This window comes from Hyperolius riggenbachi, chromosome 4 (assembly GCF_040937935.1).
Source record: "Hyperolius riggenbachi isolate aHypRig1 chromosome 4, aHypRig1.pri, whole genome shotgun sequence".
Taxonomy (NCBI): domain Eukaryota; kingdom Metazoa; phylum Chordata; class Amphibia; order Anura; family Hyperoliidae; genus Hyperolius; species Hyperolius riggenbachi.
Genome location: NC_090649.1, coordinates 31,977,488 through 31,999,176, shown reverse-complemented (window position 1 = coordinate 31,999,176; position 21,689 = coordinate 31,977,488). Strand labels below are relative to the sequence as shown.

Sequence of the window (21,689 nt, the reverse complement as noted above, 5' to 3'; positions counted from 1 at the left end):
CTGTCCTCAGAGGAGCTCACACACCATAGTCATAGTCTAATGTCCTACTATATTATTATTATGTATTTATATAGCAGTGGCATCTCCTGCAGCACATTACAGAGTACATAATCATGTCACTGACTGTCCTCAGAGGAGCTCACAATCTAATCCTACCATAGTCATAGTCTAATGTCCTACCACATTATTATTAAGTATTTATGTAGCACTGACATCCATTACAGAGTACATAGTCATGTCACTGGCTGTCCTCACAAGTGGTGCCCGGAGACTTTTAATGTTTTATAACTGCTTCTCATGATTACACATTATTTAATGATTTATAAGGGGGGTTAGGGATAGGTACAGACAGGGTTCTGTGTGAGAATAGGGTTAGATATAGTTTTAGTTAAATTCTTATTGTTTTATAAAACGTTAATATACATTTCACTTTTTAAACAGGGAAGATTAATGTTTTTACAATTGCCGATTTCATACACATTATTTAATGATTTATAACTTTATAAAACATTATTTTTAAACGAAATGTAGCACAATTTTTTTAAAAGTTATTTATTGTGATGATCCGCTCAGCTGGCTGCACAGGCAGACAGCTGTTTGTCCATTCCTCTAGTCTGTGGGCTGCAGGTCTCTGGAACAGAGACCTGTCTTTCCATTGCAAGTTTCTGGTCTGTTCTCTTGCTGGGGAATTTGCATACATTTGTTATGCAAATCCCCTACCTGCCTTCTTTGATGACTGGCACTATAAGAGCTTTATGTTTCCCAGAAGGCTTTGCTGGTCATTTCCCTTCCATGGTCTGGTCTGTTCCTGATGGACACTGCTGGAGTGTCAGCCATTGCTATCTAGTATAGTTAATTCCTGGGGGTTGCTTTAGGCTCCCTTTCTAGTCCAGTCAGGTTGTATTATCTGTTTGTTTGTTCTGTTGCCATTGTCCTGTCCCAACGGCGGTCGACAGGAAATGGTCCTGATTTCTGTTCTTGGAGTATAGCTGGTGCAGCGGTTGCTACCAGCTATCTCTTCTGATCTGTCTCTTTGGATCGCGCTAGCCACTTTTCACTAGCGCTGTGGATCCTTCTATTCTGTCTCCTGGGATCGCGCTAGCCACTTTCGCTAGTGCTGTGGATCCTATCTCTCGCTTGTCCCTGTTTTCGTGTATCTGTCTTGTCTGCTACGCTTGCTGGAGGCTCGGTGAGGTAACCGTTAAGCAAGCGCTCGCGTCCTCTGTTTCATGTTTGTCTGTTAATGGTTAGTTAGGCGTGCTTGTCTCTATTGTGCTTATCACGTGGAGACCGCGCATAACCGCGTGCACTGTTGCGAATGAGTGCGGTGTTCGCGGTTAGCTAGTGTTTGTTATTTTCCGTATCTCCTCATTGTATTATTTGCTGTGCCTTTGCTACCCTCGTGCCCTGTTTTGCCCAGTCTTGTGTCTCTGTCGGCAATCGCCATTCTTGCGATTGCATTCCCACTTCGTTTCCGCCGTTGTGTGTTCACCGTCGCTGGGTGGCGACTAGTTTGGTGGACACACATTGGTTCTGTCCCTTTGCTCTGTTCCCTGTGGGCTATCCAGCCCTGCCTGATTGTACCTTGTCCCGGATCTGTACAATTCCCTTCTGGCATCTGTGGCTGTGCAGCGACTGTGTTCGCCTGCACTCCACAGCGCCATCTGCCGGAGGGAATTGCCCTCTGCGGGTGCATAGCACCTAGCCTGGGTGTCCTCAAATATACGCTTGTGGAGGGTTTCCGCCGTGTCAGCGCACGCGTTGTGCGCTGATCACGGAGAAAGTTCCACAATCGTTACATTTATGCTTATCGTTTAAAACCCTGCGCCCTTTTTCCCCTATGCCCTTTTTTAACGTACGCCCTTAGAGGAGCTCACAATCTAATCCCTACCATAGTCATAGGCTAATGTCCTCCCATATTATTATTATGTATTTATATAGCACTGACATCTTCTGCAGCACATTACAGAGTACATAGTCATGTTACTGACTGTCCTCAGAGTAGATCACACTCTAATCCTACCATAGTCATAGTCTAATGTCCTACCATATTATTATTATGTATTTATATAGCACTGACATCTCCTGCAGCACATTACAGAGTACATAGTCATGTCACTGACTGTCCTCAGAGGAGCTCACACTCTAATCCTACCATAGTCATAGTGTAATGTCCTACCATATTATTATTATTATGTATTTATACAGCACTGACATCTTCTGCAGCACATTACAGAGTACATAGTCATGTCACTGACTGTCCTCAGAGTAGATCACACTCTAATCCTACCATAGTCATAGTCTAATGTCCTACCATATTATTATTATGTATTTATATAGCACTGACATCTTCTGCAGCACATTACAGAGTACATAGTCATGTCACTGACTGTCCTCAGAGTAGATCACACTCTAATCCTACCATAGTCATAGTGTAATGTCCTACCATATATTATTAATATATTATGTATTTATACAGCACTGACATCTTCTGCAGCACATTACAGAGTACAGAGTCATGTCACTGACTGTCCTCAGAGGAGCTCACAATCTAATCCTACCATAGTCATAGTGTAATGTCCTACCATATATTATTATTATATTATGTACTAGCTCCTAGGTTCTCAACATGCGGTACGCGTACCCCAGGGGGTACTTCTGATGGGTCCAGGGGGTACTCGGGCTTGATATACTTAACCAAGAATAACAAATTTAGAGATTTAGAAAATTATAATTCTTATTTAAACAACACCAAATTAGTATTTTAGCTAATTAAAAGCAATAATAAATGCTTGCACATTGTTTAGAACCAATTATCATGTACTACAATTAAATATATATTTGTCAAGGGGTACTTGTGATCATGTTTACTATGCTAGGGGTACTCGATGAGTACAGGGTTTTAAAAGGGGTACACGCTAATAAAATGTTGAGAAACCCTGTACTAGCTGATTGCCCGGCGTTGCCCGGGTATGTATTTGGCTGGTGTTGGCTCTGCATATGACCAAGTTTGTGAGCTTTGCTGTCTTTGGTATCAATAATTTGCATTGAAATGAAAAAATCAGATTGGCTGTTTGTGGCTCCACACCCTTTTCTGAATTTGAGCCCCAGTCACCCAATAACCAACTGTACCAGGTTTGAGGCCTGTGCCATTAACAGTTCAAGAATGGTAGCAATTAAATATTCCCCTTGAAAAGCAATAGGTGGAGCCTAATTTTGTAGGCTCCACCTACTTTTCTGAATATTAATCCCAGTCACCCAGTGACAAACTGTGCAAAGTGTAAAAACCCTGCCATTAACAATGTAAGAATGGCTGCAGTTTACATTTTCCCAGTAAAATTTGTATTTGTCTCCACCCACTGATGACCCGGCGTTGCCCGGGTATGTATTTGACTGGTGTGGGCTCCGCCCACTTTCTAACCCTAACGCACAAACACTCAATGACTACGTTTGTGAGATTTGGGGTCCTTGGCATCAATAATTTGTATATTCCCATAGAAATGAAACAAATCCGATAGGCCGTTTGTGGCTCCGCCCCTCTCCAGCATTTGAACCCCAGTCACCCAATGACCAACTGTAGCAGGTTTGAGGCATCTGCTATTAACAGTGTAAAAATGGCAGCAATTTAAATATTCCACTTGAAAATCAACAGGTGAATTTTGATTGGCTATTATAGGCTCCACCCACTTCCCTGAATATTAATCTCAGTCACTCAGTGACCATCTGGGCAAAGTTTGTGAACCCTGCCATAAACAGTGTAAGAAGAGCTGCAGTTTATACTTTCCCAGTGAAATTTGTTTTTGGCTCCGCCCACTTTTTGTAACCTGGACACAAAGTCACTACTCAATGACCAAGTTTGTGAGCTCTGGGGTCCTTGGCATCAATAATTTGTATTTTCCCATGAAATGAAACAAATCTGATTCACCATTTGTGGCTCTGTCCCCTTTTCTGAATTTTAACCCCAGTGACCCAATGACCAACTGTACCAGGTTTAAGAAAGGCAGCAATTTTAATATTCTCCTTGAAAAGTGACATGTGATTTTTGATTGCCATTTTTAGGCTCCTCCCACCTTTCTGAATTTTAATCCCAGTCACCCAGTAACCAGCTATGCTAAGTTTAAGAACCCTGCCATTAACAGTGAAGAAAAATCTGTTTTTAACTCCACTCACTTTTTGTAACCTTGACACACAGTCACTACTCAATGACCAAGTTTGTGAGCTTTTGGGTTCGTGGCATCAAAATTGTGCTAATGGAAGCAGTTTATCCAGCAAAGAAATCTGGCTGTTTTTGGCTCTGCCCCTTTACTGAATTTGAACATTTTTACATTTTACCATTGAAAGTAAACAAATCTAATTGGCTGTTTTTGGCCTGATCCCTTCAGAATTTAAACCTCAATCTCCCAGAGACTGACTGTAGCAGATTTTAGGCCTCTGCCATTAAGAGTGCATGAATGGCAGCAATGTAAATATTCCCCTTGAAAATCAAAAGGTGAATTTTGATTGGCTGCTGTAGGCTCCACCCACTTTTCTGAATATTAGTCCCAGTCACCCAGTGGCCAACTGTGTCACGTTTGAGAACCCTGCCAATAACAGAATGGCTGAAATCAATCTAACAAATCTGATTGGCTGTTTGTGGCTCCACCCCTTTAGTGAATTTGGACCCTAGTCACTCAATGACTGACTGTATCAGGTTTGAGGCCTCTGCCACTAACAGTGTGAGAATGGTAGCAATGGGAATATTCCCCTTGAAAATCAATAGGTACATTTTGATTGGCTGTTGTAGGCTCCACCCACATTTCTGAATATTCATCCCAGTCACCCAGTGGCCAATTCTGTAAAGTTTGGGAACCCTGCCATGTTAAAAATGTAGTTGTTGGCAGAGCCCACTTTTTCTAACCTTGACATACAGTCACTCAGTTATCAAGTTTATCGGCTTTGAGGTCCTTGGTATCAATACTTTGTATATTCCCATTGAAAAATAAACAAATCTGGCTGTTTGTGGCTCCGCCCCCTTTCGGAATTTGGACCCTAATCAACCAGTGACCAACTGTACCAGGTTTGAGGAATCTGCTTTTCACAGTATAAGAGAATGGTAGCAGATGAAATATTCCCTTTGAAAATCAAAAGGTGAATTTTTATTGGCTGTTGTAGGCTCCACCCACCTTCCAAAATCTTAATCTCAGTCACCCAGTGACCAACTGTGCAAAGTTTGAGAACCCTGCTGTCACAGGAGCCCTAGTGGCTGACCGCACTTAGCCTTCTAAACGGTGCCAGCGCACAGATCGTGCGAACTCTGGTCGCAGTCAATGCGCAGGAACCGTTAAGAATTGGCCGCAGACAACTCAGAAGGGAGCCTGTGAGACACGGGTGATTACAACTTCACCCACTGGTTCAGAGTAAACTGCCACCACCGCGGTTATCATGGGACCGTGGAGCCCACTAACTGACTGACTAATCCTGCGAATAAAACGGTTAAACACACGTTATTCTGTCTAGCCAACAACAAACAAACAGTAGCGTATCTTCAGAGACCCGGGATCAGTTCTGTGTGTGCTGATAAGCAGGGTAGCGGACAGTGAATGACTTGGAGAAAGTCGTTTATTCACGCAATATAAATAATTAATATATACAGACAATTATTAAAATCACAATTATTAAGACAGTAATAGCCAGTATAACAAAATAAAAGAAGGGAGAAAAATACTTAGTTCCTGGAAAGATGTCCTTTTTGTGGGAAAATCAGAGTTCTGGGTTTCAATCTGAGTTCAGAGTTCAGACCAGGTGGATGCCAGCATATCCTCAAGCTGGCACCTGATGAGTTCAAGATGTTTCAGTGTGGAGGACACTGAGTTTGGCTCCTCTGCCATTCTTATGCCCCTGATTCAGTAGGAGGGAGTGAGGGCGGGCCCACACCCCCCCTTAGAACATGAAATGAGTCCTCCCCTTGTCCTGGGGGCCAGAAATCATGCCTTAACCATATATGGGCTCTATCTCATAGAACCGTACAGGTCAGGGCAGATTTATTAATATTTTCAGGTCTGCCTCGATGTACCCAGCAGCCTGATACCAAACATGAGGGGTGGGACCCTTGTGGTATCAGCAGGGCACTTCCGAACTGCCTAACTGGCAGTCTTTCCCTCAGGATGGTCTGAAATTCCTTCAGAACCAGCGCCAGATAGGGTCAAGCCTGCTCTGTTAGTTTGGAGGGTCTGCCAGCCTGGCAACACAGAAAATATGATACATATAGCAGTTTATGGAATATGAGAGACCCCTGGGATTTATACCAGGTCATTCCCAGGCAAAGGCTCTTTGAAGTTGGCAGCAGCAAGCCACATGTCGGCTCCCTGCTGGGAAAAGGAGTCGGAGTGTCTGAGTTTCCTCAGTCTAGATTGGTTCTGTCATGGTACTTGTCACCTTATACCTGATGGATGGGCCATCAGCACAGCTTGAAGCCAGGGACTCTCTGGGCCCAGGCTCATTAGCATATCAAAAGAGCCATCCAGCCTTTAGGATGGTGCTCTCTCTCTCTGCTAAGAAAAGGACTTCAGCTGCCCCTACACACTCAACCCAGATTGTATCGATTTGAAGCGCAATCGATGCAGGGAATCGAGTGCGATCGCTTTTTCTTCACGGGCGGTTCCAGGACGCGCCTGCGGCCCCGCAACCGTCCGTGACAGCCCTCCCCCTTGTCTGCGGCTTAGCCACACCTCCGCAAGATGTGTGGCGGCGCCGCTAACCTGGCTGACGGGCCTCGAGTTGCCGGTACGGCGGGAAAACCTATTGGAGCCCAGGGCTCGGTTCCCCTGGACCGGTCGCGGTCTGCTACCCTCAGGGTTGACCCGACATGGACCGTTCTGGACAGGGCGTTTGCGCCACTGCAGTCGGACGTGGTGTCTGCCGGGACTGCTGACAACGGGCAGTGGGTTGGTTAGGTCAACAGCCAGCCCACGCAGGGTTCCACTGCTAAGTGGCTGTGGACCTAAGGGAACCCCGCGGGAATCCCTGGACCTTCCCAGCTCCTGACAGACGGCACATGCCCTGCAGTAGTTTGCTACATCCCTGTTCATTCGGGGCCAATAAAACTGGTTCCGAATACCGGCAAGTGTCTTGCGGACACCCGAGTGCCCTGTCAGAGGATTACCATGTGCGGATTTCAGCACATGTCCCCTGAACGCACTCGGGACCACAAGCCATTTGGTATTCGCGTGGGATCTACCTGTAGGGGGCTGTACAGACTCACTGTACAGTCTCCCACCTTCCCAGTACACCTTGAAAGCGGCCCCGTCTGCGAGGGGCTCAGCGGCTTGCTGCCTGAGCACCTCCAGGCTTGGGTCACTTTGTAGTGCGGCTGAGAATACGGCGCTGTCAGTTTCAGCCAATTGGCTCATGTCACATGAGGCCAGCGGCTGAAAGGTCTCATCCCTGCGGTCAGAGGAGGGGGAGGAGGCTGGAACCCCCTCCACCTGTTCTGAGCTCGGGTTCTGAGCAGTGCAGCTGCGCGGTACTGCTAGCACAGGTACACTGTCAGAATGGCACAGACGGACATTACTCAAATCATCATTGCATGCAGTAATGACATTGACAGGTATAGACATTTTTTCATTACAGACAGGTTGTACAGTAAACTCAGGTACAGTTACAGCATCATCACAGCAGACAGTCTGTACATCAAACTCAGGTGCCTTTGAAGCAGGCACTATTGAACCTGGTACCCTTGAACTGGGCACATTCAACCCGCCTCCCCCTGGTGCTCCCCCAAGTGTATAAAGTACCTGGTGGTGGGTGGAGAGTCCGTCTCCTTCCGTGAGCGACAAGGCGGTCGTGGCAGGTTCATAGTAGGACACAAGCTTGCCCAAATCAGTCCCCAGCAACACAGGGACTGGGAGATCCTTCATAACACCAACAACCATTTCGTGGATCCCTAATCCCCAATCCAGCTTCACTGTCGCGTGGGCTATGTGAAAAAGGGTGCCCTCTACTCCAGTAAGGGCAAGGGATCGGCTGGAGCTGATGCTCTCCTTTGGCACAAGGTGTGAGTGAACTAACGTGATGTCAGCTCCGGTGTCTCGAAATCCGGTGACAACTTTGCCGTTCACTCTAACAAGTTGCTGCTGGTCGGTTCGGTCGCGGATTTCTTTTCCGCGGGCAAACAGGACAAAATCTGATGATCCAGGCTGTGGTTCGCTGGCGGGTTGCCTCTGCTGTGGGTGAGGTACAGGTGATGCAGATGATCCAGGTGCGGGTGGTGTCTGTCTCCGCTCCGGACAGTCGAATTTCATGTGTCCGGGCTGGCGGCAGTAGTGACAGGTGACCTCTCCAGGCGCTGCAGGCCTGGGTGCAGCAGCTGCGCTGGGTGGCCTCTGTGGCGGACGGCTCACAGGGGCAGGAGGGTCTGCCGAGGTATTGGGCTGACCTCCTCTCCAGCTGGATGGGACAGTTCTGCGGGTATCAGCCACCCGGGTAGTTGCAAAAGTCTCAGCAAGGTCTGCAGCGACAGTGGCTGAAGCCGGCCTGCGTTCTAACACAAACTGTCGTACATCAGCAGGGCAAATGTTCAGAAATTGTTCGAGGACTATCAAGTCCTCCAGGACGCCATAAGACCCTTTGGTGAGACCTAGAGTCCACTGCCGTAGTGTGGTGAGCAAGCTGCTGGCCACATCTCGGTACGAATCAGAAGACTTTTTCTGCCAGGCCCTGAACTTTTTCAGATAGGCTTCTGGCGTCAGCTGGTACTTAGTAATGATAGCGTCTTTTATAGCAGCATAATCATTATCCTTCTCCACAGGCAATTCTGCGAAGGCATCAAGCGCTTTGTAGCGCAGCAAAGGTGTCAGATGTCTGGCCCACTGGTCTTGGGACAGACGATACTGACGGCACGCTTTTTCAAAAGACCGCAAAAACAAGTCAATGTCTGTGTCTTTTTCAATATTAGCAAATTTAAATTTTGCACTTACGGGTGGTGCAGCTCCTTCAGCAGGGAGGCTGGGCGGTGAACTCCGGCTGGCCTGTTGAACCTTTGCCATGTTGAGCTCATGCTGTCGTCTCTCCCGCGCCTCTGCGGCATCCCTCTCCGCGTGGCGTTCAGCAGCAGCTGTGCGTTCTGCAGATTGGCGCTCCTCACGCATGTACTGCAGGTACTTGTCCAGGTCAGTCTCCATCAGCTTTTGTAATGCCTGCTGCATTACCGGGTCAGCACCCATGGACAGTCCAGTACTGGCCGGTTCCAGGCGAGTACTTTCAGAAACTCTGGGATTGGGGTCCATACTGACAGTCTCTGGCGTAACTGTTGCAACAGGGCCCGCAGGATGCTCAACCTCTGTACGCCTAGGATCTTCAGCCTCTGGTTCCCCTCGATTGTCAGATGGGCTGGTATCCACCTCAGCGGACACTCCTGGCTCCCGCAGTTGCTGGGTATCCCATCTGGACAAGTCTGCTATCAGGTCCTGTTGTTTCCTGCGGCCGACGTCAATGCCTCTCGCTTGGCAAAGATTTTGCAGGTCCGACAGGCACATGTTCTGGTAATTCCTGGACATTTCCATGCCAAATAAAATAAAACTTTTGGGGAGGGGTACTGGCTACACAGTCTCTCTGTATATATAAAAAATATATTGCCTTCCAGCTACACCAACGAATTAGTTCGTTTCTTGATAGCGCTAGCGCTATCTTAGATACTTTCAGCACAACACAGGTCCCAACCGCTGCCTAACACTGTCACAGGAGCCCTAGTGGCTGACCGCACTTAGCCTTCTAAACGGTGCCAGCGCACGGATCGTGCGAACTCTGGTCGCAGTCAATGCGCAGGAACCGTTAAGAATTAGCCGCAGACAACTCAGAAGGGAGCCTGTGAGACACGGGCGATTACAACTTCACCCACTGGTTCAGAGTAAACTGCCACCACCGCGGTTACCATGGGACCGTGGAGCCCACTAACTGACTGACTAATCCTGCGAATAAAACGGTTAAACACACGTTATTCTGTCTAGCCAACAACAAACAAACAGTAGCGTATCTTCAGAGACCCGGGATCAGTTCTGTGTGTGCTGATAAGCAGGGTAGCGGACAGTGAATGACTTGGAGAAAGTCGTTTATTCACGCAATATAAATAATTAATATATACAGACAATTATTAAAATCACAATTATTAAGACAGTAATAGCCAGTATAACAAAATAAAAGAAGGGAGAAAATACTTAGTTCCTGGAAAGATGTCCTTTTTGTGGGAAAATCAGAGTTCTGGGTTTCAATCTGAGTTCAGAGTTCAGACCAGGTGGATGCCAGCATATCCTCAAGCTGGCACCTGATGAGTTCAAGATGTTTCAGTGTGGAGGACACTGAGTTTGGCTCCTCTGCCATTCTTATGCCCCTGATTCAGTAGGAGGGAGTGAGGGCGGGCCCACACCCCCCCTTAGAACATGAGATGAGTCCTCCCCTTGTCCTGGGGGCCAGAAATCATGCCTTAACCATATATGGGCTCTATCTCACAGAACCGTACAGGTCAGGGCAGATTTATTAATATTTTCAGGTCTGCCTCGATGTACCCAGCAGCCTGATACCAAACATGAGGGGTGGGACCCTTGTGGTATCAGCAGGGCACTTCCGAACTGCCTAACTGGCAGTCTTTCCCTCAGGATGGTCTGAAATTCCTTCAGAACCAGCGCCAGATAGGATCAAGCCTGCTCTGTTAGTTTGGAGGGTTTGCCAGCCTGGCAACACAGAAAATATGATACATATAGCAGTTTATGGAATATGAGAGACCCCTGGGATTTATACCAGGTCATTCCCAGGCAAAGGCTCTTTGAAGTTGGCAGCAGCAAGCCACATGTCGGCTCCCTGCTGGGAAAAGGAGTCGGAGTGTCTGAGTTTCCTCACTCTAGATTGGTTCTGTCATGGTGCTTGTCACCTTATACCTGATGGATGGGCCATCAGCACAGCTTGAAGCCAGGGACTCTCTGGGCCCAGGCTCATTAGCATATCAAAAGAGCCATCCAGCCTTTAGGATGGTGCTCTCTCTCTCTGCTAAGAAAAGGACTTCAGCTGCCCCTACACACTCAACCCAGATTGTATCGATTTGAAGCGCAATCGATGCAGGGAATCGAGTGCGATCGCTTTTTCTTCACGGGCGGTTCCAGGACGCGCCTGCGGCCCCGCAACCGTCCGTGACACCTGCCATTAACGGTGTAAAAATGGCTGCAGTTTATATTTTCCCAATAAAAGTTTTTTTTGGCTCTGCCCACTTTTTGTAACCTTGACACACAGTCACTCAATGACCAAGTTTGTGAGCTGTCAGGTTCCTGGCATCAAAAATGTGTGAATGGAAGCAGTTTATCCACCAAGGAAATCTGATTGGCTGTATGTGGCCCCGCCCCTTTAGTGAATTTGGACCCCAGTCACCCAATGACTGACTGTAGCAGGTTTGAAGCCTCTGCCATTAAAAGTGCAAGAATAGCAGTAGTTTAAATATTCCCCTTGAAAATCAATAGGTGAATTTTGATTGGCTGTTGTAGGCCCCACCCATTTTCTTGAATCGTAATCGTATTCACCCAGTGATTAACTGTGCCAAGTTTGAAAACCCTGCGATTAACAGTCTAAGAATGGCTGCAGTTTACATTTCCCCATTTAAAATGAATGGCTGAATTTTGATTGGCTGTTTTATGCTCCGCCCGCTTTTCCTGGATTTGTAACCTCGGTCACCAAGTGACCAACTGTGCCAAGTGTGGGGACTCTGGCTTGATTACTGTGACAATGGCAGCCTTTTACATTTTTTCCATTGACTTGAATGGGTGAAATCTGATTTGCTGTTTGTAGCTCCACCCACGTGTGCAGGGGGACCGCGGGACCCCCAGAACATATCATCCCACGTAGTAATTATCTGTGTACCAAGTTTCGTTCAAATCGGTCAAGCCGTTTTCGCGTGATCGCGGCACATACATACACACACATACATACATACATACATACATACATACATACACACATCCGATTTTATATATGTAGATTTATACAGCACTGACATCTTCTGCAGCACATTACAGAGTACAGAGTCATGTCACTGACTGTCAGTGACATGACTATGTATTCTGCACAGTGCTGCAGGAGATGTCAGTGCTATAAAAATACACAGCAGTAATAACTGGACTTGGCAGTGCCATGATTGATTGCCCTGGGTTGCTGTGTCATTAGATAAATCCCCTTGATGTCTGTGTATCTGGCTGCAATCTGTGGCAGATGCAGGATGTGACTCTCTCGGAAGCCTATAATGAGCCGAGGATTATTTCCATATTAAGCAGGATGTTATCAGCTCAGGAACTACAGCCCCCAGAATTCCAGAGCAGGATAAGATCACACCTCCCCTGGGGCTGAGGTCTTCCTCTAGTAGGGCTGGCTCTGATATGAAGAGAGAGAGGCTGCTGCAGCTGAGTGTGCTGTGTTATCTGAGTCAGCCAGTACAGTACAGGCATCTCCCCCTCCTTCCCCTATCCCTCCTCCTCCTCCTCCTCTTGTTCACTAGAACATCCAGCATCATTGGTAGACGCCCCATCCTCTGTTTTCCCCTGTCATTCTATCATAGACAGCAGCAGCGCAGCAGCAATGAATGAGCATCCACAACCTAGAAGCGACTAGGCGTTTCCAGCTGATGAACATCAAAGGGGATTAAACACCTAAATCTGCCAGTGGCACCATCCCGGCAGGACATCTCTTTCAAGGCTGTCCTCGCCTCCCCTTCTCCCCTACCAGAGCAGGAATTGGCTGCATCCCGACACCTTCTGCTCCCATCTCCGCATCTGGAGGATACGATGCGCAATGGATGCTGCTCCGATGTTTACAGAAGGATGCCACCGAGGGATTAGCGAGGTCGTTCAATCCAGCTGTGGAGGGAGTCGGTGAGGAGAGCACCGGCCGGGGACACACACTGCGGATAGACGGATGAATGTCAGGGTCTGAGGGTGCTGCTTTGCGTTCCCAGGCTCGCTCCTTGGAATAAACAATATCGCCAGAGAGGAGGGGAGGGGAGCAAGATGAGCAGCAAGACCAAGAGCAGCGAAGCCCTCAAGGTGGTGGTGAGATGCCGCCCACTCAACCGGAAAGAAGATGCGGCCGGCTACGACAGGATCGTGGCCATGGACATCAAGCTGGGGCAGGTGACCATCCGGAACCCCAGGGTCAACCCCGGGGAGCTGCCAAAGACGTTCACCTTTGACGCCGTCTACGACGCCAACTCCAAGCAGACAGACTTGTACGATGAAACCGTCCGGCCCCTCATAGATTCTGTCCTGCAAGGGTTCAACGGTACCATATTTGCCTATGGGCAAACAGGGACAGGCAAAACGTACACCATGCAAGGTGTCTGGACCGAGCCGGAAAAAAAAGGAGTCATCCCGAGTTCCTTTGAACACATATTCACCCAGATCTCCCGTTCCCAAAACCAGCAGTATCTGGTGAGAGCATCTTACCTGGAGATTTATCAGGAAGAGATCCGGGACCTCTTGTGCAAAGACCAGAACAAGAAGCTAGAGCTCAAGGAAAACCCGGAAAGTGGGGTTTATATCAAAGATTTGTCTTCCTTTGTGACCAAGAACGTGAAGGAGATAGAACATGTCATGAACCTGGGGAACCAGGCTCGGTCAGTGGCCTGCACTAACATGAACGAATACAGTTCTAGGTCACACACAATCTTTGTCATTACTATTGAGTGCAGTGAATTGGGTGTGGATGGGCAAGAACATATCCGGGTAGGGAAACTCAACCTGGTGGACTTGGCTGGTAGCGAGAGGCAAAGCAAAATGGCAGTGAATGGAGAAAGGCCTAAGGAAGCTTCAAAAATCAACCTTTCCCTTTCAGCCCTTGGTAACGTGATATCGGCACTGGTGGATGGCCGCAGCACCCACATTCCTTACAGAGACTCCAAACTCACCCGCCTTCTTCAGGACTCTCTAGGGGGCAATGCTAAAACCATCATGGTGGCCACCCTAGGCCCAGCCTCTCACCACTACGATGAGACCTTGTCCACTCTCAGGTTTGCCAACAGGGCTAAGAACATCAAGAACAAGCCAAAAATTAACGAGGACCCCAAGGACACTCTGCTGAGGGAGTTCCAGGAAGAAATTGCCAGGCTCAAGGCCCAGCTGGAAAAAAGGGGGATGCTGAGCAAGAAGAGGCGGCGGAACAGCCGCAGGAAAAAGTCGGTGGATGGAGAGGGCATTCCGGACACGGAGGCTGAGGAAGAGAATGATGACAACCTCATAGAGAAGAACATAGGGAATTACCTGAAGGAGCAAGCTGAGAGACTGATGCAGGAGAAGGCTGCCATTCAGGAGGACCACAGCTTGCTGGAGGAAGAGAAGATGAAGCTGATCGAAGAGAAGGAGAAGATGATGGAAGATCTGACGAAAGAGCAGAAAGCTACGGAGATGCTGGCGGTGAAATTCAAGGTAATTCTTTTTCAATATTGGAATATTCAAAGACACCTATCTCATAATGAATTGTTGAATTGTAACGCAAACCTAAGAGGTTTTTTTAATTAAACAGTTAGATACCGATACTTACCTTGGGAGAGGGAAGTCTTTGGTTCCTCCAGAGACTTGCTTCCCCTGTTCTCCTCCAATAGGCCGTTCCTGTGGTGGTACCCCGGAAGCTCGCACCCGCGCTCCTGTACTTGAACGAGTGTAGCCTCACTGCGCCTGCACAGTAGCACTGGCGCACTCAGGCCGAGCCTGATTGGGTCTGTGAGACTGTGACAAGGGCTTGTCGATGGTTTTCCGCAGGACAAAGCACTGGAATGGCCCAGTGGAGTAGGACGGGGGAAGCCTCTGTATTTTCCAGAGGCATCCCTCTTTTGAGGTGAGTATACATGTGAGGTATTTGTTTCTGCTACAGGTACACTTAAAGCTGTTTCTGATGTAAACCTGGACCGTATTACCTGATTATAGGATTAGGAATGACATAACCAGAATGTTGCCTACAATGAAAACCACTTGGCTAAATGTTTAGCAGTTCCAGAGATTACAGATGTAAGAAGGCAAAGTGGGAACTGCAAGTAAGGTGAACTGAGCTCCTAAGCACCCCCATTGGCCGGTGAAACCATTTTTCATATGACAGGACCAATAGGGATGATTGAAAGGCTAAAGGGGAGGTACTTTCTCCTGACACTCATAGCAGCAGCATTAATTAACTTTCATCGAAGGTAGCCTCTAATTATGGACTTAATCAATATATTTTGTTTACTTCAAGGTGCGAGCTTAAAGTGGATCCGAGATAAACTTTTACTCATTGCATAGTTGTGTTCTTTACATATAGTTTATAGGGCATTCCTCAAGCTTTTTTGTTTTTGTTTTAATACTCTAATTCCCTATAAACTAAACAAGCCTCGCCCACAGCTCAAAGTGCCTTGGCACTCCATGGAGCAAGGGCTTATGGGAGCTCAGTCTGGCCAGGAGGAGGTGTTACTAGCCAGAGATTTCAGAGGCAGAGGGGAGGAGGAGAAAGGACCGAATTTACACACAGGCAAGCTGATAGCATCTCCAGCCCTCAGGCCTGTGACAATGTGACAAACAGAACACGGCTGCCCTCATTGTATCACAGGAATAAATAATCATAAACTGTTTAAACTTTTGCAGCTAGATATGCTGTGTAAACTATCTAAACTTTAGATAACATATATAGACAAGTTACTTGTTATAGTTAGTTTTTCATCTCAGATCCACTTTAAAGGATGCCTGAATTGAAAGGGAATTGGAGGCTGCCATTATTATTTCCTTTTAGCAATACCAGTTGCCTGGCAACCCTACTTCTGATCTCTTTAGCACCAGTAGTGTCTGACGGCCCTGGCACACCGGAGAACGTTTTGCGGGTCTTTTTCATTTTTTTAAAAAAAACGTTTCCATTGGCTTGCATAAAAATCACTGCACATCACGATTTTTAAAAAAATTGCGGAAATGCAAGTCAATGGAAGGGTTTTTTCAAAACCGCAAAACGCTCTCCGGTGTGCGAGGGCCCTGAGTCAAACACCTGAAACAAGCATGCAGCAAGTCAGTCAGAAACACCTGATCTGCTGCATGCTTGTTCAGGGTCTATGGCTAATAGTATTAGAGGCAGAGGATCAGCAGGGCTGCCAGGCAACTGGTATTGCTTAAAAGGAAATAAATACGGCAGCCAACATATAACTCTCATTTCAGGTGTGCTTTAAAGGAAACCTAAAGGGAAGTAAAAAAAAACAAAAAACAAATTTCACTTACCTGGGTCTTCTACCAGCCCCCTGCAGTTGCCTTGTGCGCTCGCCGGTCCTCAACGATCCTCCATTCTCCTGCTACCAGCTAGTTTTGTTTTCGCCAACTCGGAGTTGGCAGGCCACAGTGTACCTGAGATGGTAAACTGTGCCTTATTTATACCTACCTGGGGCTTCCTCCAGCCCCATGAGGACTGTGGGCTCCCTTGACGTCCTCTTTGGCCCCTCCTTTCTGGTTATATGTCTACCGGTAATCCGGGCAGTTGCCATGGGCTTCTGCGCATGCACGGCTAATACTACTCTGCAGACGCAGATCGCTCGCGACGAGGAGTGCGTGAGGCCGAGCCGTGTATGCGCAGGTGAACGCGGCTGGGTTACCAGGAAGCATAGCGCAAGAAAGGAGGGGCCGAAGAGGACGGTGAGAGAGCCCACAGTCCTCATGGAGCTGGAGGAAGCCACAGGCAAGTATAAATTCGCCCTATTTTAACATCTCAGGTTCCCTTTAAGGGCGATTGACTCGTTTACCAAGCAGTGAGCCGGCGATGTAACTAGGCATGCAGATGTTTGATGTCTCCCTGCATGTTAGTGCAGGTCAGTCGCAGCACAGCCTGTATCTTCAGAAAATGACTGCACTGGCAGCTGACGGTTTTATGCTCTCCACTTTAACTACTTCTTGAGCAGCTGGTGGTCCTGTAGGCTGACTAGAGACTACAAATCCCAGCATTTCCTGTATGAGGTCTCCCTGGCCTTACTGTCTAGAGACTACAAATCCCAGCATTTCCTGTATGAGGTCTCCCTGGCCTTGCTGACTAGAGACTACAAATCCCAGCTTTTCCTGTATGAGGCCTCCCTGGCCTTGCTGACTAGAGACTACAAATCCCAGCTTTTCCTGTATAAGGCCTCCCTGGCCTTGTTGACTAGAGACTACAAATCCCAGCATTTCCTGTATGAGGTCTCCCTGGCCTTACTGTCTAGAGACTACAAATCCCAGCTTTTCCTGTATAAGGCCTCCCTGGCCTTACCGTCCAGAGCAGTGGTCCTCAAACTAAGGTCTGCGGGCTGAATGTGCCCCCCTGAGGCTTTTTCACCGACCCCCACTCTGAAAATCTATTACTTATAGATGCGGTCCACTGCATTTAAATATCTGCAACCCACATATCGAATAGTTGTGCTGGCACCACCCATCCATATGGGTCCAATTGGACTGCATGTGGTCACCTGGGTATGTTTCACTGTCTGTAGCAAAGAAAGATGTTCTTTGGGCACCACATAAATGGCTGCTTCTCCTCCGGAGGAGTTCTCCTCTGTGTTGCAGGACATACTATCTGCACATGCTGTGTTGGGGGCATACTATCTGCACATGCTGTGTTGGGGGACATACTATCTGCACATGCTGTGTTGGGGGGCATACTATCTGCACATGCTGTGTTGGGGGGCATACTATCTGCACATGCTGTGTTGTTGGGGGGCATACTATCTGCACATGCTGTGTTGGGGGGCATACTATCTGCACATTCTGTGTTGTTGGGGGGCATACTATCTGCACATGCTGTGTTGTTGGGGGGCATACTATCTGCACATGCTGTGTTGGGGGGCATACTATCTGCACATTCTGTGTTGTTGGGGGGCATACTATCTGCACATGCTGTGTTGTTGGGGGCATACTATCTGCACATTCTGTGTTGTTGGGGGCATACTATCTGCACATACTGTGTTGGGGGGCATACTATCTGCACATGCTGTGTTGGGGGGCATACTATCAGAATTGGTTTAATGGGAGACATAAGGGCTGCACTGCACATGTTAACAAATAATAGTTTACACTACCTAGGCCCAATATAATGTTTTCTTACTCGAAAAAGTTTGGGGACCCCTGGTCTAGAGACTGCAAATCCCAGCTTTTCCTGTATGAGGCCTCCCTGGCCTGGCCATCTAGAGACTACAAATCCCAGCATTTCCTGTATGAGGCCTCCCTGGCCTGGCCATCTAGAGACTACAAATCCCAGCATTTCCTGTATGAGGCCTCCCTGGCCTGGCCATCTAGAGACTACAAATCCCAGCATTTCCTTTATGAGGCCTCCCTGGCCTGGCCATCTAGAGACTACAAATCCCAGCATTTCCATGTATGAGGCCTCCCTGGCCTGGCCATCTAGAGACTACAAATCCCAGCATTTCCATGTATGAGGCCTCCCTGGCCTGGCCATCTAGAGACTACAAATCCCAGCATTTCCATGTATGAGGCCTCCCTGGCCTGGCCATCTAGAGACTACAAATCCCAGCATTTCCATGTATGAGGCCTCCCTGGCCTGGCCATCTAGAGACTACAAATCCCAGCTTTTCCTGTATGAGGCCTCCCTGGCCTGGCCATCTAGAGACTACAAATCCCAGCATTTCCTGTATTAGGCCTCCCTGGCCTGGCCATCTAGAGACTACAAATCCCAGCATTTCCTATATGAGGCCTCCCTGGCCTGGCCATCTAGGGACTACAAATCCCAGCATTTCCTGTATGAGGCCCCCCTGGCCTTACTGTCTAGAGACTACAAATCCCAGCATTTCCATGTATGAGGCCTCCCTGGCCTGGCCATCTAGAGACTACAAATCCCAGCATTTCCATGTATGAGGCCTCCCTGGCCTGGCCATCTAGAGACTACAAATCCCAGCTTTTCCTGTATGAGGCCTCCCTGGCCTGGCCATCTAGAGACTACAAATCCCAGCATTTCCTATATGAGGCCTCCCTGGCCTGGCCATCTAGAGACTACAAATCCCAGCATTTCCATGTATGAGGCCTCCCTGGCCTGGCCATCTAGAGACTACAAATCCCAGCATTTCCTGTATTAGGCCTCCCTGGCCTGGCCATCTAGAGACTACAAATCCCAGCATTTCCTATATGAGGCCTCCCTGGCCTGGCCATCTAGAGACTACAAATCCCAGCATTTCCTGTATGAGGCCCCCCTGGCCTGGCCATCTAGAGACTACAAATCCCAGCATTTCCTGTATGAGGCCTCCCTGGCCTGGCCATCTAGAGACTACAAATCCCAGCATTTCCTGTATGAGGTCTCCCTGGCCTGGCCATCTAGAGACTACAAATCCCAGCATTTCCTGTATGAGGCCTCCCTGGCCATCTAGAGACTACAAATCCCAGCATTTCCTGTATGAGGCCTCCCTGGCCTGGCCATCTAGAGACTACAAATCCCAGCATTTCCTGTATGAGGTCTCCTTGGCCTGGCCATCTAGAGACTACAAATCCCAGCATTTCCTGTATGAGGTCTCCTTGGCCTGGCCATCTAGAGACTACAAATCCCAGCATTTCCTGTATGAGGCCTGCCTGGCCATCTAGAGACTACAAATCCCAGCTTTTCCTGTATGAGGCCTCCCTGGCCTGGCCATCTAGAGACTACAAATCCCAGCATTTCCTATATGAGGCCTCCCTGGCCTGGCCATCTAGAGACTACAAATCCCAGCATTTCCTGTATGAGGCCTCCCTGGCCTGGCCATCTAGAGACTACAAATCCCAGCATTTCCTGTATGAGGCCTCCCTGGCCTGGCCATCTAGAGACTACAAATCCCAGCATTTCCTGTATGAGGCCTCCCTGGCCTGGCCATCTAGAGACTACAAATCCCAGCTTTTCCTGTATGAGGCCCCCCTGGCCTGGCCATCTAGAGACTACAAATCCCAGCATTTCCTATATGAGGCCTCCCTGGCCTGGCCATCTAGAGACTACAAATCCCAGCTTTTCCTGTATGAGGCCTCCCTGGCCTGGCCATCTAGAGACTACAAATCCCAGCATTTCCTATATGAGGCCTCCCTGGCCTGGCCATCTAGAGACTACAAATCCCAGCATTTCCTGTATGAGGCCTCCCTGGCCTGGCCATCTAGAGACTACAAATCCCAGCATTTCCTATATGAGGCCTCCCTGGCCTGGCCATCTAGGGACTACAAATCCCAGCATTTCCTGTATGAGGCCTCCCTGGCCTGGCCATCTAGAGACTACAAATCCCAGCATTTCCTGTATGAGGCCTGCCTGGCCATCTAGAGACTACAAATCCCAGCTTTTCCTGTATGAGGCCTCCCTGGCCTGGCCATCTAGAGATTATAAATCCCAGCATTTCCTGTATGAGGCCCCCCTGGCCTTACTGTCTAGAGACTACAAATCCCAGCTTTTCCTGTATGAGGCCCCCCTGGCCTGGCCATCTAGAGACTACAAATCCCAGCATTTCCTATATGAGGCCTCCCTGGCCTGGCCATCTAGAGACTACAAATCCCAGCATTTCCTGTATGAGGCCTCCCTGGCCTGGCCATCTAGAGACTACAAATCCCAGCATTTCCTGTATGAGGCCCCCCTGGCCTGGCCATCTAGAGACTACAAATCCCAGCTTTTCCTGTATGAGGCCTCCCTGGCCTGGCCATCTAGAGACTACAAATCCCAGCATTTCCTGTATGAGGCCCCCCTGGCCATCTAGAGACTACAAATCCCAGCATTTCCTGTATGAGGCCTCCCTGGCCTGGCCATCTAGAGACTACAAATCCCAGCATTTCCTGTATGAGGCCCCCCTGGCCTGGCCATCTAGAGACTACAAATCCCAGCTTTTCCTGTATGAGGCCTCCCTGGCCTGGCCATCTAGAGACTACAAATCCCAGCTTTTCCTATATGAGGCCTCCCTGGCCTGGCCATCTAGAGACTACAAATCCCAGCTTTTCCTGTATGAGGCCCCCCTGGCCTTACTGTCTAGAGACTACAAATCCCAGAATTTCCTGTATGAGGCCTCCCTGGCCTGGCCATCTAAAGACTACAAATCCCAGCATTTCCTGTATGAGGCCTCCCTGGCCTTACCGTCTAGAGACCACAAATCCCAGCATTTCCTGTATTAGGCCTCCCTGGCCTGGCCATCTAGAGACTACAAATCCCAGCATTTCCTTGATGAGGCCTCCCTGGCCTGGCCATCTAGAGACTACAAATCCCAGCATTTCCTGTAGAAGGCCTCCCTGGCCTTGCGGTCTCTAATCATCGCTGAGGAGCCAGCTGTGCCGCCAGCTTCCTCCTCCTCAGTGTGGCGAATCCTCATCTGTTACTGTTCTGTCGGCCTTCCAAGTCAGGAAGATGACACTCAGGAATGCTGGCCGGGACTCGCATCCCATAATGACTGGTTATACAGAGCTCATTACACACTCGCAGATCTGAGTGGGAAGATTCGGTTTGGCAGTGTCAACATTGCGAGTCATGAGTGAGTCGCGAACAAGCCTGGATGAATAAGCAGTTTGTGAATGGCTGACAGAGCGCAGGGTCGGTGCTGGCTTGTATTGTCACTAGCTGCAGTACCACAGCACACAGGTGCTATCACTGCCGCCTGGTAGTTACTGTTTCCTCTCAGATAAGCCTGATTGCCTCATTGGTACATTCTAAAGAGGAACTCTAGAGAAAATAATCTCGAGAATAAAACTGAGTTTTTCTCTCGGGCTAGCTTCACA

General features: G+C 48.5%; 2 protein-coding genes across 6 annotated transcripts in view; one reads left to right on the top strand and one right to left on the bottom strand.

The window, feature by feature from the left end:
• The window catches only part of LOC137571147 (uncharacterized), a 164,382-nt gene that overhangs the window by 79,121 nt on the left and 63,572 nt on the right, over positions 1 to 21,689 (bottom strand). The window lies entirely within an intron of this gene.
• KIF3C (kinesin family member 3C) overlaps positions 12,387 to 21,689 on the top strand; it is a 111,302-nt gene continuing 101,999 nt past the window's right edge. For both annotated transcript variants that reach the window (XM_068279922.1, XM_068279921.1), the window contains exon 1: positions 12,387 to 14,429. In XM_068279922.1, coding sequence (XP_068136023.1) covers positions 13,017 to 14,429 — 1,413 coding nt within the window. In that variant the 5' untranslated portion in view covers positions 12,387 to 13,016. The remainder of the gene's footprint in view (positions 14,430 to 21,689) is intronic.